Source organism: Pyrus communis, chromosome 11 (genome assembly GCF_963583255.1).
Source record: "Pyrus communis chromosome 11, drPyrComm1.1, whole genome shotgun sequence".
Taxonomy (NCBI): domain Eukaryota; kingdom Viridiplantae; phylum Streptophyta; class Magnoliopsida; order Rosales; family Rosaceae; genus Pyrus; species Pyrus communis.
The window spans coordinates 23475212-23495678 of NC_084813.1; the positions used below are offsets into that span (position 1 = coordinate 23475212).

General features: G+C 35.9%; 1 protein-coding gene across 1 annotated transcript; it reads left to right on the forward strand.

The window, feature by feature from the left end:
• The first annotated feature begins 13125 nt into the window (after positions 1 to 13125).
• Positions 13126 to 13774, forward strand: LOC137709253 (uncharacterized). The gene is made up of 3 exons (XM_068448345.1): positions 13126 to 13281; positions 13381 to 13485; positions 13688 to 13774. The coding sequence occupies exons 1-3, from the start codon at positions 13126 to 13128 to the stop codon at positions 13772 to 13774; spliced, it is 348 nt and encodes a 115-aa protein (XP_068304446.1).
• The last annotated feature ends 6693 nt before the right edge of the window (positions 13775 to 20467 follow it).

Below are 20467 nucleotides of genomic sequence, written 5' to 3' on the forward strand. Positions count from 1 at the left end.
ATCCAGATACATTATTTGGAATTGTTCATGGGCTTTGCTCATTATCTATGTACAAACTTTGCTTCAATGTGATTGACATCATGGATGTTTTGGGTGGAAATCTGGACCCACCAATCTTCAACAGTGTGTTTCAAGGATTATGTAAGTCATTATTTTGTGACTTATGTAAAGTCATTATCTGGGCTTTACCTGTATCTGGGATAATGACTCACAAAATAGTCCTATTTGGGATATTTGGGATTTATGTGCAGTGTAAGTCATACTGTGATTTATTGACTCACAAAATAATTTGAGGGTGGGATTTATGTAAGTCCAGTAATTTGCATTTCAAGCGAGTCACACTGTCCTGAGCTCCTTCCGTTGTGTGCTCATAAAAGTAAGTGTTGTTTTTTTTCTGTGCTTTCATTTTGTGAGTAGCTCAAAACTAACCGGTTTTTTTTGTTCGCATTAACTGCTGGACCGGTTACGGTAGCATTTGAATATCTGCCTGCCATCTTAAGTACTGTCTTAAGCCTGACGGCCTCTATTGACCATCTTCTTCGTCTCTAATTTCTGTTTTGGAGTTCTCTTTCGCTGGAAATTATAAAAAAAGAAAACAGAGCTCTTCTTTTTCAGGAAGAGAAAACAGAGCTCTTGCGTCTGTGTGAAGGTGTGACGAGTTTTCGATCTGACGATCTGGATTTTGTGTTTGTTTTCCTCTGTACAGAAGTGTCATATATGTTGGAGAACAATTTAGAAACAATAAAATAACAGAAATACAGAACCAAAATACTTATACTTTATTATTTAAAAATACTTGTAATACAAAATGCAATTACACAATAATTACAAAAATTAAAATGATATTAACTTGAATGAATTGAAGGTAGAGGCTAGCGCAAACACTATGTCCTTCGAACAGTATTTATGTCCCACTCATGTGCTTGTGGTTCTACAACGTCTGTTTGACAAGGATACAACTACCTACTTCTACAACCCACATTGGATTATAGAACTCTAGCGAATTGCTTTGTGTGTTTACTCTCTGGAAATTTTGTACGGAAGACAAGGAGGAAAAAAAGATGATTTTTGATGGAACTGAGGATTTCAGTTATATAGACTCTTTCATACCTCTTCAAACACCTTTTAGATGTATCTGAAACTATACAACTCTTTCCAAAGAGTAGTGTCTATTAATCAAAACGTTTTTAATTAATTTAATTAAAAACTTAATTCGAAATTAAAACTTAATACCTCTTTAGACACCTCTTGATTAATTAATATTAATTTATATTAATATTATAGTATAATCATCAAGCCTAATCCACACAATTAGTGGCCCAAACCTCAATCCTCATTTCAAATGGTCTAAGTTCTAATTACTAAGAAGAAGGAATAAGCTTATATAAAGACTAGTGAAAAATCACTGTTGCCCGATGAAGAACAAGAGGGGTCTCAAAACTCCTACAATATATACATAGATGGATGTCCCGCCTTCGGAACTGGAAGGGTAAGCGTACACTCTGCTTCCCCTTCTTTTTTTCCTCGCCTTTTATTCGGAGAAAATATTAGGATATCACATTTAATGGCACATATTTATGTCATATATACGCAGTGGATGTAGCCCGACTTGATTGAATAACGATAAATCCATATTATTGTGCGATGAGGCCATGGGGAAATGGGCATCCAAAACAACACTTAACTTGTTATAAACGATGTTGTGTTGGAAATGAAATTGGTTCATGCGTTGTACGTACCGAAATAGCTTATTAAGTTATGGGGGGATACTACCCCAATTAGTGAGAGAGGGTGGGTTCCAAGATTCCATTCCCTCGTATCTAACCTAAAAATGAAGAAAATAACTGATTGATTAGCGGTTAATTTATCAAGAACTCACCTCTTGATGATAAGTCTAGGCTTTTTTTTTTCACAATTAAGAGCGTCGAATGTCTAGATCAATTCGTTATAACAATCATTTAAGAAAATAGCAGCTAGATAGGTACCCTATTACAACTTACTATTGCCTGAGTACTTAGTTGATTTCAATTGATATATTGACTTGATTAATTTCTAGATATTCCAATTCCATTTAATTTTCTCTTGAACTCTATATATAACAGCACAAGCGACGAAGAACGTTCTACAATGGTATTGCATAAATATATCTCTTCCCTCATCACCATGCTCGACATCTTCATCCAACTGAAGCAAGGAGCTAAAAATGAGTCTCTGTTCGATACAAACTACCCGACTATGGTGTCTCTTATCATTGCCATACTCGCTTATGGTGGATCACTAATTGGCTTTAGAGGCCCTAATTCGTGTTTGCCAGAATCAATCATCAACAAGATTAGCCTCCTCTTTGGAACTCTTGCCTTGATTTTAGAAGTGGTGATCCTTGTGCCAGGTTTAGGGTTAGCTGCACTATTCTTTTGGGTTGTTTGGTTTGTGAGTGTTGTAGCTAAGTACGTCTGCAAATACCTTGAAGCGTTGTATAAAAGTGCAGTTGCATCAGTTGTTCATACATTTGGCAAATTGAAAGAGCATCTAAACATGATCACCCGACGATTCACAACGGAACCCAAAGAACAAACCGATGAGCTTCCTTAAGTAACTTCTACCATGGTTTAGGTTTAGGTTTGGGGTATTACTTTTACTTGTTATTTTTTCCCTTATTTTATGAGTTGGACTATGTTGGGGTCAAGTTCTTCAAGATATGTATTTATAATGCTCTATTACCAATTTTTTTCCTTATTTTATGAGTTGGACTATAATGGGGCCGAGTTCTTCATGATATGTATTTGTAATGCTCTATTATCAATAAATGAGTCTCTGTTCGATACAAACTACCTGACTATGGTGTCTCTTATCGTTGCCATACTCACTTATGGCAAATCACTAATTTGCTCTAAAGGCCCTAATTCGTGTTTTGCAAAATCAATCATCAATAAGATTAGCCTCCTCTTTGGAACTCTTGCCTTGATTATAGAAGTGGTGATCCTTGTGCCAGTTTTAGGGCGTAGCCGGATTGCTCTGGATTGTTTGGTTTGTAAAGGTTGTACGAAATGACTACGCCTTCTAGTACCTCAAAACATTGTATGAAAATGCAATTGCATTAGTTGTTCATACATTTGGAAAATTGAACGAGCATCTGAACATGATCATCCGACGATTCGCAACGGAACCCGAAGAACAAACTGATGAGCTTCGTCAAGTAACTTCTACCATAGTTTAGGTTTGGGGTATTACTTTTACTTGTTATATTTTTTTCCTTATTTTATGAGTTGGACTGTATTGGGGCCAAGTTCTTCATGATATGTATTTGTAATGCTCTATTATCAATGAATGAAATATCATAATCTTCTTCTTAAAAAAAAAAAGACCTAATTAAACTTCCTTTTAATCAGGGCAAGTCACTCTTTTCGTTTGCCAAAAAATGAAAAATCTAATCTAATTTTCAAATCCGTTTATTTCTATAGCAATCTGTTTGGTACTTACAAAACTCTGAGACTTCTTGTTAGTTTGCTGATACGGAGATTGCTCTATACTATTATGGACTAATTTCAACCAGAGTAAAAAAAAGTAAAACAGTAAAAATGTAATTACAACTATGGTACGGACTTTCTCTTTCATAGAGAAAACTACTGTAGAATATAGCGTGTTAAAAAAAGAATTCAATGTTTTGGAGGAATTGAACGCCTTGGGAGGACAAGGCAATCTGATTCTGGATGAGGAATCATACAATTCATGGACAGGAAAGGAACATTGGGTTGAAATGTGCTTATGTGGAGCTAGGATTAACGATAATCACTAGAAAATGAAATGCAACTTTGAAACTATGTGTTAAAAGCTAGGCATTTAGCGGGTTCTTGCTGATTTACTCTGTCTGGTGAGTAAAGATTTCGAAACTAGTGAGTTGCGTTGAGTTTCAGTGTGCAGTCTGATGATGTGGTTCTGCTGATTGTGTTGACAGTACTGAGGCTAAGTTGAATTCTCACTATATCTGAGTTGAATTTTGCTAATGCTTATCGGGTTAATTGCAGGAATGGGAACTGAAGTGCAGTCGAAGATGTACTTCCCGGGATATTGTTCCATACAGAATCTAAGCAGCAATGTCGTCCATGGGAGCTGGTCCCTACTCCACGAGAACACAAACTTGAAGAATGGGCAACAATACGAAGTGTTCTTGACAGGACTAGTTATTGATGGATTTCACGAACGCGATAAGGAGCAATTGAGGCAAACTATTCTAAAGCATGAGACAATTTTGGTGTATATTCTAGAACCTATATCTGTTGAGTTCTAAAGTGTGGTAATGGTCATAGATCTTATCTTAGTATTTAGAAAGATTGAATAACGGTTTTACATTGGTAAGAAAGTGTGGAACTTTGAGTGCTCAAATTCGTTAGCCAGTAGTATAATGCCCTTGCCTTTGTCTGTGATTTCTTATTCAACTCAATGAACTCCATCGTCTTTTACATTTACTCCAACAGTCTTTACGAAGGGCAAAAGGACCTGATGAACTAGATCAAAAGCAAGGAGCTTCTCAAACATAAAAAAGTAGCAGGGATATCACAATCAACTTTCTCATCATCCGGCTTTCAGACTGGAGACGACAGAAAGAGTTGGCATATTTCTAATTTACCATTGGTGGATTCCAGTTATGGTAGACAATCTACATCGAGTACTTGTATCAGCCAACCTCCTTGCGATTCTATTGGAAAAACCCTGCGAAACAGTGGTGTCCCCAGCCAAAGTAGAGTAGGGATGAAGGACCACGAATCTTTGGATTCCAGAGTGAAGAAGCCTCGAAGAAGATTGTTCAATCTTGAACTTCCACCCGATGAATACCTCAGTGATGAAGAAGAACCAGAACGAGATTTGGTGTCGGGAACTGACAAATCTGGCTATAAGAGCAACTCCACCGTGGTGGATTGCTCAGGGGACAGCCCAGAGAAAAGGGCCTGCGGCCCTGTGGATCGGCTCCAGCGTGAACGAGCCCGAGTGGAGGTAGAGGCCCAAGCTCCGGGCCTGTGAAGAATTGCTAGCCCGAGTGGATGTGACACCAGGGCTAATGTCAGCCTGGCGTTAGGCATTTTTTTATTTTTTTTCTGTTAGGCGCGTGCACCCCACTCGCAAGTGGGGGCGCGTCGCCGACACATTTTCAGAAAAATCAACCCACTTTTTCAGATTCAAATGTTACCGTTGGGAAGCCACGTGGCTTCCTACGGTCCGTTCGATCTCAACAGCTCTTTAACTTGGACCATTCGATCTCAACGGTAAAAAAAAAAAAAAAATCTTATTTAATATCCACTGTTCGATCTGAGATCAACGGTCAATATTAATATGCTTTATAAATAAATAAATAAATAAAAGAAAAAATAGTTTTAAAATTAAGAAAATTTACCGTTGTGACACGTGGCACAATCTGGAGTGTTGGAATTCAAATTTTTTTTATATCCAACGGCAGAGATTAATTAGTTGAATAATTTTTTTTTTTAAATTGTAAAAAATTGTAAAAAATTCGAAAAAAATTGTTATACTTTTCTATAAATACCTTCTCATTATCATCTACCTTACACCACAATTTCATATTTTCTCAACCACTTTCAATCACATTCCTTTCTTTCTCTCAAAGTTTCAATCCATTTTTTTTTCAACAAAATGACTACAGATGCAGGTATGAATTGGTCTCTTCTTAAAGATGTTCCAACAAAATGACTCTGCCCATTCTTGCTTCATCATCTCTCATTCTACGCTCCTCATCCTCTTCCCTCTCATTTTTTGTCACCTGGAGATTGAACATTCCTTCTGATTGGTTAAACAATTCTTCCTCTTCCTGATTGAGTTCCCACATCATCCTTGAGGCAGAAGAAGACATTATAAGAAAGAAGCAGAAATTATGAATAATGATAGAGATTTTTGTGAAGAATGAAGCAGAAACTATGAATAATGATAGAGATCTTGAGAAAATTGTTGTGAGATTTGTGAGGATGGATGGTGAATTATATGGAGGATTTAGAAATGATTAGGTTGTAGATAATGCCACGTGGCATACCGTCATTCGATAAAAATCTGATGGAAATCTATCCTTAAAAATTGTAAGCAGATTATGATACGTGGCGCAACGTGATTGGTTAATAATCTTATGAGAAATCCATCACCAATAATTGTATTTTCAGATAATAACACGTGGCGCAACGAGTACGATTAAAAATTTTATCGGAAATCCATCCCCAATAATTGTCTTTTCGGATTTTATGACAAGTAACGCAACGAGAACGATTAAAAATCTTATCCGAAATTACAAATAAAATTATTTTGTATTATTTAATAATACTTCGGATAATGACACGTGACGCAACAAGAACGATTAAAAATCTTATCCGAAATTACAAATAAAATTATTTTGTATTATTTATTAATACTTCGGATAATGACACGTGGCGCAATGAGAACGATTAAATATCTTATCAAAAATTACAAATAAAATTATTTTGTATTATTTAATAATACTTCGGATAATGACACGTGGTGCAACGAGAACGATTAAAAATCTTATCCGAAATTACAATTAAAATTATTTTGTATTATTTAATAATACTTCGGATTATGACACGTGACGCAACGAGAACGATTAAAAATCTTATCCGAAATTACAATTAAAATTATTTTGTATTATTTTATAAATAAAAAAATACTAATATTTTATTGCCTATTGCCAAGGCTATTGAAGTGTAACGGTAGAGATGCAAAAGACGATTACTGTTCATTAAGGGCAGTTACTGTTCACTAGGTGGATTGAATAGTGAATAGCCTGGGGAGAGGGCTCCCACGCTGAAGTTGCTCTAACAATAGTGTGTCGAGCTCTGGTTTGCATTTAGTAAGAAACATTGGTTTGGCTGATCTGAAGGAGCTCTGTAGAGTGGACGTCGTCTTCAAATGCAATTATTGAACCAGAAATATGACCTTGTGAGTGAAAAAATGCAACTGGGCGCTGCCGGTATGTCGGGCATGGAGAAGGCCGTCTCTGAGTATATTTATACCAGTCACTTCTTCGAACATTAAGTTTCCTAGCATTTGCATCTTTCATTCGACAGACGAGTCCTCGCAGCATCTTTGACATTAGAAAACAGAAGATGCAATGATTACACTTTATATGGAAGAAGTTGAAGGTTCTGATATTGGAGACCCTAAATCCTGAAAAATCTCTCCTGATATTGGGCTAGTGTGGATGTGGGAGATCATTACGGCTGGTGGTACCCACCAACAAAAGCATGACACGTGGCAAAGCTCACATCTTTGGCTTCCAGAAGAAGAACCAGCAGCTAAAGCGTCAAGCTTAGCTGAGAAATTCCAATTCAAGGGTGTGCGATTTCTTCATTTCATCAGCAATGGCGGCCTTTCGTTCTCTGTCACTAATCTCACGTCCTCTGTTTTTAGGGTTTTGTTTTTTCAGAAATTGAAAAATGCACCTCTGAACACGCTAGGCACATCGGGGTTTTCTCTTTTTGTCCATGTTTCACGGAATCGCGTTCGTAACATTTCGATTCTTAATTTTTGGGTTTTTTCTTTAATTTATTTTAATTTTTAATCTTTAAAAGAAGAAGCAAACTTGATCAACAATGGCGAATATGGTTTCTGGTTTCAGACAATCGGAGATAAATCAGTTTGATGGTCCCTGCTGCTACTTTCTTCAATGCCTAGACTTTTGAAGAGCTGAGTTCTTGATAGATTAATTTCTAATTAATCAGTTCTAATTTCAACACAACATCATTTATAAGTTTATATACTAAGTGTTGTTTTGGATGCCCACTTGTCCCATGGCCTCTTCTACATTGAGTTGTATTTTTGTAACTCATTGTACTCATGATATGGCAAACGATTCATATAGTCATCAATCGAAAAGATAAATTCATTAAACATCAGATTATGCACTAATGTGATACAAAAATGTAGTCTTCCAACATATTTTCCATATAAAAGGCAAAAAAAAAAAAATTGCAAGCAGAGTATACAGTTACCCTTCGTGTTCCGAATGTAGAGAGGGACGCTAACAATAATGTCTGGGACACGATCCATATGATATACAGAGGAATACAAAAACAAAATTCAGATCGAAGACTCGTCACACCTTCACAACCACACAGTGATAGGAATCTGGGAATAAATGGTTGTTGTATGACAATTGAGATGGTGCCAAGTGTCATCATATTAGTGAATAAGATTGTATTAGTTGTAAAAGTTGTTAGTTAGTTGTGATTGGTAAAGGTTGTTGTGGTCAGTAGCTATATAGCAGGAATTGTAAGATACAAAAGGTTATGATGAAAATAGTATTGTTCCTTCTTGTTCTTATTCTCTCTCGACTTCTAAGGCAGCTTAAGAGTCAAGGTTGATCAAGGGTCTATCACACAGACTCAAGAGCTCTGTTTTCTGTTTTTTTTCTTTCTTTCTTTTCTATATTTCCAGCAAAAGAGAACTTGGTGACGAAGGATACGGCCAATTGAGGCCGTCAACTTAAGATGGCGATCAGATATTCAAATGGTACCCTAACCGGTGTGGCGGTGAATGCGAGCAAGAAAACGCGGTTACTTTTGAGCTACACTCACAAAAGGACACAAAAAACAGGGCACTTACTTTCGTGAGCAGACGAGGGTAGAACCATGGAAGGAGCTCAGTAGAGCGTACGTCGTCTTGAAATGCAAATTACTGAAACAGAAATATGATCTTCTGAGTGAAAAAATGCAACTGGGCTCTGCCTGGATGTTGGGCAGAAGAGAAGGCCGTCTTTGATCGTTTTCATGCAAGTGTTGGAATAGGAGGCTTTTTGTTAGGTAGATTGACTTCTTCGAAACAGAATTTACAAGAAATTTTTCAGTGTGATCGGTATACGGAGTGAAATATCATGCATCATTATACAAATGATGAGATATGTGTGTCAAAAAATTAATAATTTAAAAATAAAATTTCTCACCACTTACATAAAAACACATGATGTATCACTCATATTTCCGTCACAATGAAAAAAATTTCGTATGAGAGACTGTGGGCCTACCATCTACGACAAACCCTCACTCTTAAGAGTGAATGTGGGCCCCTATCCGATTGGTTAGGTATGCTTGTGGGGAAGAGATCCCTTTCGGATCTCTCCCATCAATCAATTAATATGGACTCTTAAAATTTAATCCAACTGTCAGAATTATTGTAATTTTTTAAGAAATCTTCTATATGTAGTCGTTTGATCAAATTTTAAGAGTCCAGATTAATTGATTGATGAATTTTGATGGAAAATATCCAGAAATGATATCTTCCCATGCTTGTGAACCCTCCCACACGGGAAATTTTTCCAGTAGTTTCCGTCACTCCACCTCTTATGTGTACCGAAAGAAAAACACGCGGCTGCTCTGTTTTGAAATTTAATTGCTTCCTAAATATTCCGAAAGAATGGTCCCAGAAACAAAAAGACTCTGTTTTGAAATTTAATTGCCTTCGCTGCCGTCAATAACTTTTGGACTCTATCTTCTTCTCAATGATCTGAAAGGGTAAAAAGGGGATCTGAAAAATTATTCTGCGGTGGTTCTTGCATCTTCAAATGGGCCCTACCCCAGGAAATTGAAAGGTAAAGTTCATTCGATTCAATGTCTAAACAATGCTCTGTTTAGTACTTTTAAACAATTATGCAATGTCAATGAACGTATGTTACTGAGTTTAAACTAGTTAAAAAATAATTATTATATTCTTCTCTATTTATTTTATTTCTTTCCTTATCTCCTCCTCTCTCTCATCCTTATCAACTCTCTTCTCTCGTGGCTTTTTCTCCTTTCTTTCTCTTCGCTCTCTCCTGTCCTCTCCTCCCTTCTCTTCGTCAATCTTTGATTAAGCAAAAAAAAAAAAAAAAAGTCATGCGAGGTGTGAAGCGTACGAGGTGTGTGATTGATCTGATTTGAAATAAAAGAATTTGCATGCTGGCAGCTGTAGTGGCATGAATTAGTAAATTTTGTTTGATTGAGGTGTTATAGTGTACCTCAAAGTCTCATTGATCTATTTATATATATATATATTAACAAATAATAGTATCTGCACTAAGACCTATTCCAACCCTTAGAGTAAAAACTCAAATTTTAGGTTCTAAACTTACTCCAACTTCCTCCAACCCTTGGGGCAAATATGAGTTAAAACATAAAACTCATTTATGAGGCAAATTTAGCTCAAGATTTCTCCTGGGTTAGTGGGGTTAGCCCACCATACATGTGTATTTTTTTAGTTTTATATTTATAAACTCATTGAATCCAATGGCTAAGATTTAATTTGATCAAATCCAACGGTAAAAATATATATATATATATATATATATATATATCTAACTGTCCAAATTTAAATTCAAAGGCTAAAGTAATTAAAAAAAATATTTTATGTGTTTCATATTCTTTCGTAGTGTTCCACGAGTTTCATAGTGTCAATTTAGTAATTTTTAATATTTATCTGAATCCAAATATTTTTAGGTTAAAATATTCATAAAATTAAATTAGGATAGTCTACATAAATTTTTTTTTTTTTAAAAAAAAGGTTACTTAAAAAAATTATCCTAAATTCATTCTTTAATAATTTCGGGCTAAAAATTTAACCTAGAAGGATTAGAGGAGAAAAAATGTTTCTGGGTTAAAACCTAAATTTTATGGGTTAAAAATTTTAAGTTTTAATCCAAGAAGATGGTTTAAAGGAAGAGGGAGTGGGTTCAGCTCTTAATGATCTATTTATAATTAGAATAAATTGATTGATTGATTTAATTATTGTCAATGATAGGTTTGTTACCACTTAGAAAAAGAAGACAATTGCAAGCATATCTGGAAAGGGCAACTACTTGGAAGCTCGCTTCCTTTCATGTCAAGTGACCACGTATCATTAAAAAATCACAAAGCTTTCACATCTATAAATACAAATCAACTGGATCACATTCATGCTCCTGTCCAACTTCTGTGATGGTACTAATATTGCGCCAGAATCACTGACTACACATTGGAGTAGCTTTCCGACAAATTGGATCGGAATTGGATCCTCTCCTAAGCCAAAGAAGAAGATCCTCCTGACCAATGATCTTTGATCGTTAGATTTTCATCCAACGGATATAATTATTATAACTTTAAAGGAATCCTTTGTTTGTAACCGTTGGATAAAAATTCAACGGTCCAAAATCTTTAATCAGGAGAATCCTCTTCTTAGGCTCAGGAGAGGATCCAATTCCAATTGGATCAATATTAACTTTTTTTATTGCCTTGCTACGTATACGTAATCTCAAAAGTCAAAAGATAGATAAACTGATAAGTGATACTTTGTAAACTCCATATGTAACATGATAGATGTCTGGCATAGTACGTAAGCGTAATTAGAGTTTTCATTCATGCATCGAGCTTAGGATTTTGTTTGAGGAGGGTTTGAAAAGTGAGATTACAATATATTTCGACCAAAAGAAAATGTTTAATTACAAAAGATATGTACAACTTTTCTTCTTTCACAAAAAATAAGTAGAAAGTTCCAAATTTTGAGGATTTTGCTTTATTCAGTTCATGTTCTTTAGAGATACAATGGAAGGAGCTCCGTCGAGCACGCAAAGGTTGGAGAATGGAAGGAGGCTCTGTCGACTTTACGCGTCTTGAAATGCAAATTACTGAACCAGAAATATGATATTCTGAGCACCCAATATTACCAACAGTCCACGGACTGTGGGCCTACCATCTACAACACCGCTGACTAATATACAAAATCTTAAAATAAAAAGTTAAAAAACGAGGGTATAGAATCGTTGTGGGAGAGAATAAATTTTTTATTGTGACCGGAGTACAAGTATATTTCGTATTTTTATATAAATAATAGTAAATTTTATTTTTTAAGTTATTAAATTTTTAACACATATATATTATTATTTGTATAATAACATATGATGTACCACTTTACGTACATATTGAAAATCTCGTGTGGGATAGAATAGTAGAAAATACGAGGATTTGGATCCCATCTGGATCCAAATTGTAAGGATATTAGGAATCCTCATATCCTAAGCGTTCATCATACATTATGCGGTTAAAAATTATTTTGAATTTTAAATATAAAATTAAACACAAATAGTACCTAATAAAAACTAGCCACACGATATATGATGAACAGTTAGAATGTAAGGATTCCTATAATCCTCACAAAAATGATCCAGAGAGGATCCTCATCCAAAATAATATATAACACTTGTCTTTAGACGATAATAAAAAAACTTTCAAAGAGCATATGTGGTTTTGAAAAATGTAATTTAAGCGCCCATAGCGCCAATGATACATAAAGGTCTTTCGCACACACTCGGCTAGTCATAATAAAAATCATTCCTTGCAATTTCTCTAATCCTTCATCTCCTCCTCATTTTCTTTCACTTGTCTAGTGTCTACCCTCCTCATCCTTCTTCTTCCGCTCCTTTATCAGTTTTTTTTTCTTCTTTTTTGGGGTAAATCTCAGTTTACTACCCTCAAGTTTTGTGGATTTCAATATTTAGTACATGGAGTTTTTTTTGTCCTAAAGTCATATCTAAAGTGTTAATTTTGGGACAGTCTCATACATCCGTTAATCAGGCTGTTAAGTTTCCCGTTAACTGATAACGTAGTGCCCATATGGACAATAACTGGGCACCACGTGTATGGACAATAACTGGGCACCACATGTCATTAAGGAATCCACGTAGAAATTAAAAATTCTAAAAAAAATTCTCGCCCAAATTTAAAATATTAAAATAATTTTTTTATAAATAAAATAATTAATTAAATAAAAGTATTAAAAAAAATAAATAAAACCCGAAACCCCCTTCGTCTTCCCCACCAGACACCCCTCCACGGCTCCACCCCTCACCCACCGACACCCTTCCCCTTCCCTTGCCCCAAAACCCCAAAATTCCCCCCCCCCCCCCCCCCCCCCCCCCCCCGCTCCCTTCTTTTCTCCCTCAAGTTTCGTGGGTTCGAGGGGGACCATTTGGTGGTGACAGAGGGCACCAGTTTCTTTCGGCTACTCTTCCCGGCTGACTAAGTCGTGAAGCTTGCCGTGGACTCCGACCAGACCTTTAACTACACCCGCTCGTCCACTTATCCCACCCAGATTAAGCCACCCAAAATGCTCTGCTTCGGAAACTACGACCAAACCCACGGAAACAGCGTGGAATTTGGGTTTTCGGAAACCGCCAAGAAATCAGCCGCCGCATGCAGCGAGTCCTCATCCGTTTCTTCCACCAGCACCGCCAGCATCAACGCCTTGCTCAAGTCCAACAATGTCAGTCATTAATCCTCATTTTTTTTTATAATTTAATTCGAATTTTTTTTCCAAATTTTCTGATTTTCTGTTTTTTTTTTTTTTTTCGTTTATTGGCAGAAAAGGCAAAATGGTTCGGCTCTCAGCAGCACAACTACTCCTAAAACCCAGAGAGCCGCTAAAAAGACGAAATCCGAGAATCCCACATCGGCCGGCAACGGAAAGGTCCGACCTTTCAACAAAAACAGAACTCCAAAAAGTCATCTGCATCACTGCATGCCACACACTCTCTCTCCCCCCCCCCCTCCTCAAAACCCACTCTCTGCATGCTCTGCTCTCTCTCTCTCTCTCTTCCGTTTTTGCAAAGCAGAACAACTCCCTTTGTGATTTTACACATGGCTTATGATTTTCTACGACTTTGACGCAGAGGAGAGAAGGGAGGGAGGGAATTTTGGGGTTTTGGGGGAAGGGAAGGGGCTGGGTTTTTGGGGAAGGAGAAAAGGCTTGGTGGTAGGGGTGGGTATCAGGGAAGGGGAAAGCTGTCGGTGGGTGAAGGATGAAGGGGTGTCGGGTGGGGAAGACGAAGGGGATTCTAGAGGTTTTTTTTTGTTTTTTTTAGGGTTAATTACAAAAAACTACCTTAATTATGGGTCAAATAACACTTTCATACCTCATCTTTTAAAATTGACAATGTCATACCTCATCTTACGAATTTGTGTCAATGTTATACCTTCCGTTAGCTTGGCCGTTTATTTCTCAGTTAAATGCTGACGTAGCTTGATCCGGGACCCATTTTTATTAAAAAATTATTAAAAACAAAAAAAATCATTTAATATTATTTAAATATTAAAATAATAATAATAAAGTACATAAAAAAATAAAAAACATTAGCCATCATCTTCCCTCTCCTTTCGTGCATCTCCCCACTCTCTCTTCCCCATCATCTTCCTGCAACCCAGCAACCCAGAAAAGAAGAAGGAGAAAGAAGAAGAAGAAGAAGAAGAAGAGAAAAAAAAAAAAAAAAAAAAAAACCCAAACCAAACCAAACCCAGTTCATCCCCCCTCCCCCCACCACAAACCCAACCCCCTGCAACCTAGAAAGGAGGAGGAAGAAGAAGGAAACAAAAAAAAAAAAAAAAAACAATGGGAAACCCAGTTCGTCCCCTGCAGAAGAAGAAGAGGAAGAAGAGGGAAGAAGAAGAAGAGAGAAGGAAAAAAAAAAAGCGTAGCAAACCCGTCCCCTCCCCACCCCAACCCCCCCCCCCCCCCCCCCCGAACCTAACCCGCAGAAGAAGAAGAAGAAGAAGAGGGAAGCAGAAGAAGAGAGAAGAAAAAAAAAACAAAAAAAAAAAAAATGAAGGAAAAAAAAAAAAAAAAAAAAACAATGGGAAACCCAGTTCGTCCCCCTGCAGAAGAAGAAGAAGAAGAAGACAGGGAAAAAAAAAAAAAAAACAACAACAGCAACCCAGTTCGCCCCCTCGCACCCACCCTCTCCCCTCCACACCCGTTCCCCCACCACCACCCCCCCGGGCGCCCCCGCCGCCCATTTTCTCCTCGCCCAGGAGAATGGGTTTTTTTTCTGGGTTTATTTATTTTTTTTTTTTTTTTTTTTCGGGGTTGTAGGTAATGGGTGCGAGGTTGGGTGCAGAGGGTGGGGTGCGAAGGTGGGGAGGTTGGGTGCGTGGGTGTGGGGAGAAGAGGGGGTGAGGAGCAGGGAAAACAAATTGGTTTTTTTTTTTTTTTTTTTCTCTTCTGTTTTTCTGGGTTGTAGTTGCAGAAAGGGGAAGAAGATGAAGATGGGGAGAAGGGAGAGAGGGGGGGAAGAGACGAATTGACGTTGGTTTTTTTTTTTTTTTTTTAAATAACTTTTCTTTATTATTTTAATATTTAAATAATATTAAATGATTTTTTTTTTAATAATTTTTTATTAATTTTTTAATAAAAATGAGTCCCGGATCAAGCCACGTCAGCATTTAACTGAGAAATAAACGGCCAAGCTAACGGAAGGTATAACATTGACACAAATTCGTAAGATGAGGTATGACATTGTCAATTTTAAAAGATGAGGTATGAAAGTGTCATTTGACCCATAGTTGAGGTAGTTTTTTGTAATTAACTCTTTCACAAACGATATTATTCTTCTATACTAGATTAATGAGAAGAATATAGTGAGAATTTAAAATGCAATGGATTGAAGAGAAATGTTCTAACCATCGGGGCAATCCTCAACTTGCTTTCTTATTTGTTATTAGTTAGAGGCTATTTTGATCCAGTCCAAAAATTTGAGCTGTTGTTGAATTTAATCCATTTTTTTCAATTTTAATTAAATTTTTTTATTTATGCATCTTTACTCAAAATTTTAATTTGAATATAAAAATCTAACCACTTTCATGGAAAATAGCTTAAAGAAAATTTATATGATAAATAAAATTAATCCACCTATCATCCATGAAAATAATTCAAAGAAATTTCATCTTCCACACATTTATAAATCCATACTAGTATTATATTGATATATATATATATACATATATATATATATATATATATATATATGTAGTACCTACAACATAGATTAATTAACACAGTTAATTTGTGATATAAAAGAAAAAATTGAGATACGAATTAGGAGCATGAAAAAGGAGAAACAATATTTAATTATTATATTTAATTCTAAAATTGAGTAAAAGATAAAATACAATAAGAAAAGCTAATGTGTATAATGGACCTAATCCAACAAATAGGACTAAATCCAACAAGGGAGTCTTAATAAAATACTCTCGTTATTGTTCGCTTTTAACGTTAAGGATATTTTTTGCCTAAAAAGTAACTCCTAGTACTATTCATTTAGTTTGACCCTTGATCTTCTTTTCACTTGGATAACTGTTTTCTAGCTCAGCTTAGAAAAGCCGGAACAGTCAAAGGCTAAAAGTGTCCTCCCATAAAAGTCCATCAAATGGCTCGCTATTGAAATGACTGGAAGTGACGGTCCCGCACTTGAAGGTGACAGTCCAGGCCTTGAAGGTCACAGTCGCCCGTTGCTTTGCTATAGAAATGGTAGAGTGGACGGTCCTTCATTTGCCTTGCTATATACAAACGCTTCTAAGTAAATCTATTTGTCGGAAGAAAGGGTTTTGGCTTGAACATCACTATGAATATGATTCGTCAAGAAGCTGGAGCTGGCAAAATCACACAATAGCTTTGCAAAATAGAGGATTAGAAGAAGAAACGAATGCTGTTAATCGAGATGCGGAAGCGCCAGATCACGTCTTGGTGATGATACCATGTAAACATTAAGAAAGCTTCAATGAATATGTTCTTGAGAATTACACAGAATGTAGAGGAAGAAGAGAGAGAGAGATCGAAAGAGAGAGAAAAATGTATTGATTTCTTGATGATCTTGTTATGATTACAATTTCAGTATATATTCCCATTTTCCTTAGCTACTAATCTTCCACCTCCCTATCTCAACTATAATTCTACCAGCTTTTAACTACTTCTAATAGCTCATCTCTTTAATCTATTGACAAGTGTCATTTAGTTTGACCCTTGATCTTCTCTTCACTTGGATATAGCTGTTTTCTCAGCTCAGCTTAGAAAAGCCGGAACAGTCAAAGGCTAAAAGTGTCCTCCCATAAAAGTCCATCAAATGGCTCGCTATTGAAATGATTGGAAGTGACGGTCCCGCACTTGAAGGTCACAGTCGCCCGTTGCTTTGCTATAGAAATGGTAGTGTGGACGGTCCTCCATTTGCCTTGCTATATACAAACGCTTCTAAGTAAATCTATTTGTCGGAAGAAAGGGTTTTGGCTTGAACATCACTATGAATATGATTCATCAAGCAGCTGGAGCTGGCAACAACCTTCCTGTGACAGGAAGCAGTAGTACCCCTTTATCTCCAACTCATCATCCGTAAGTACTTCCTATCTAGCTAGCTTCTTAGCTGCTCTTATATACTTTAAACTACTAATTTTGCTCATGAACAAGTATTTTTGCCCAAGATCACCCTTGTAGTAGTTGTTGTCGAAGAACGTAGCCACAAATCTATCTAGCTTCTTAGATGCTCTTATATACTTGAAACAACTGTTACTTTTGTTCATGAACAAGTATTTTTTTCCCAAGATCTTGTAGTTGTTGTTGTTGCAGAAAGTAGCCTTTGTGGCCATGAACTTTTCAGTAACATTAATTGGATCTGCGATTATTTTTATTACAAAAATACTTGTCCATTAGAAAAACACTTTAACATGTTTATTACTGTATATATTTCAAAATGAGTCAATTCATTTTTTTAATCATCATATAATGGTCATTTTTACAAAAAAATCAATCAAATCGGAAATCTTGAAATGATACATGTAAATGATAAAATTAGTTATTTATTTATTTTTGTATAGATGATCCTTAAATGATAATTAAAAAATAAACGATTTTAATTATAAAATTCTTGGTAAAAATATGTTAATCTCAAAAGATAGATAAGATGATGCATCACTCATACTTTGTAAACCCCACACATTAGATGTGTGGTAGAGTACATAGGCGTAACCAAGCTTTCACTCACACTTTATCACCGCATCGAGCTTAGATTTTTGTCTGAAAGGAGCTCGAAAAGTGGAATTACAAAATATTTTCAACAAAAGAAAATGTTTAATTATAAAGAATAAGTACAACTTTTTTTCTTTCTCGAAAATAAGTAGAAAGTTCCAAACTTTGAGCCATTTACTTTCTTCAGTCAATGTTGTTTTAACATACAATGTTAACGCACAACTTAAGTACGTTCCCACGAATAATAATAGTATGACTTTACCTCTATTTTTGTACAAGGAAGGCTATCACTATATCTAAAGCTGCAGGCATGCTTTAATTATTAGTTGTTTCTATTATTTAAATTATTTGTGAAAGTCTCAAATTGGAAAAGATTTCATTTCTAATATCCCCAATGCCTATTATGATAAAACATAATACTTAATAATATGTGCTTAAGTTAGAATCATGTCGATGACATTAGTGGTGAACTATGTTGCGCCTAAAATGTACCTTGAAGGAAAATGCTTATAACACAATATAATTTTCTAACCATATATTTATAATATAGCACAAGCGAGGCTGGGGAAGATTATCGTCAAAGTTCTTCAAGGGCATTGCACAAGCGTATTATCTTTGCCATCCCTACGCTAGCCGGGTTTATCCAGCTTACGTACGGAGCTGGAGCTGCAGTATATCTGTTGTCCACGGAATACGACACGTTAGTGGCTTTGATTGTTGCTATTGTGGTTTACATCAGTTCATGGGCACTGGCAGTCAAGATATTCCCAGCTCGTGAAAATCCAGACTTGTCTGAGTTCATGGATAAGATTAGCCTCTCGTCGGGAACACTTGACATAACCTTAGAATTGTTGATCATCATTCCAGCTTTGGGGTGGTTTGCCATCGCAGCATGGAGCATTTGCCTTGTGATTGCCGTAACAAAGTCCTACCATGAAATTGCAGATGTTTTGAAAAGTTTGTATCAGACAGCACTTGAACAGCTTCTTCAGGTGTTTGACAAACTGAAAGGGTTGTTTATGAATATTGGTGCAAATGCAGGAATTGTTGCATCCGGAATGGTTGACAAACTGAAAGAGTTCTTCATGAATATTGGTGCAAGTGCAGAAGTTATTGTGTCCGGAATGTTTGACAAATTGAAAGAGTTGGTTATGGGATCCGATCAGCCGAATGGTGCAAGTGCAAGTGCAGGAGATGTTGAAATAACATCCGCAGCAGTCTAGGAGAAGATAAGTAGCTACCTTCGAAAATTGTCCACGTAGGGACCCACTTCTTAATAAAAATAAAAATAATAAATAGAAAATATTAGTGAAACCAACGTGGAAGACAAAATACTTTTCCTGTATTATCTCGTCAGACTTTTCTTTCTCATTTCATGTCAAATTTCAGTTTTCTTTACCAATTGAGGCCCTCATCTACTTTTGTAATATATGTACATGGAGTATCTACAACATAAATTAGTTAACATAGTTAATCTGTGATGACAGTAAAAGAAAAAATTGAAATACAAATTAGGAGCAGGAAAAAAGAGAAGTAATATTTAATTCAAAAATTGAGTAAAAGATACAAATATAATATAAAAGCTGATGTGGATGATGGACCTAGTCCAACAAACAGGTCTAAACCCAATAGTGACTCACAAAATGGAACTTATATCAAGTTTACTTTATTAAATGTTTTAGTGGTTTTTTTTTACTAAAATGAAAACTCAAACAATTATTTTGTAATTACGTTTCTACATGTTAGAATAGAGGGTCTATATTAACGTTTGAATCCATTAGGCAAAGGGGAAGAGGCGCTTTTTTCTTATACTACAAGTAATAATAAAGAGAGACAATTTTGGGAATTCGATTATCTTCTAAAGAATTCTTTAGGGTGAAATAGGCATAAAAAGTTGTAACTGGACAACAAAACATAATTGGACTCACTTAAAAAGTAGCCACGATTTTGGACCTCTATCTAACACTCATTATTAATAAAAATGCTTCTCAGTTTTCTAAACAAGGTACAGAGGAAGGGGAGACTAGTGGGGGCAACCCCAATATGGTTTTTTATTTTTTTTTATTTTTAATAAACGGTGTGTTGGTGTCAAGTCATGGTTGGTGGAATTTTTCTCCTAAAAGTAGACAGATTCATTTCTGTTGTTTTCTTTTGAGTAAATTGTAATAATGATTCATCAACTTTAATTAAATTAGAGCAATGGTCTCTCAACTAAAAATCTATTATCATTGGTCACTCAACTCATCAAAATGTGTAGCTATTGTCATTTTTGTCAACTTCGTCATAATTTTGTCAAAATAAGTTATGTTGGAAAGACCATTGCTACAATTTGAGTCCATCAACTCATCAAAACATGTAGCTATGGTCCTTTTCGTCAACTTCGTAAGAATTTTGTCAAAATGAGTTATGTTGGAAGGATCATTGCTACAATTGGATTAAAGTTGAGGGACCATTGCTCCAATTGGGTTAAAATTGAGGGATCATTTCTCTTGTTAGATTAAAGTTAAGGGACCAATGGTAATGTATTTTTAGTTGAGGAACCATAGCTGCACGTTTTGATGAGTTGAGGGACCATAGCTACACGTTTTGATGAGTTGAATGATCAATGATAATTGATTGTTAATTGAGGGACTATTACTCGAATTAAGTTAAAGTTCAAAGA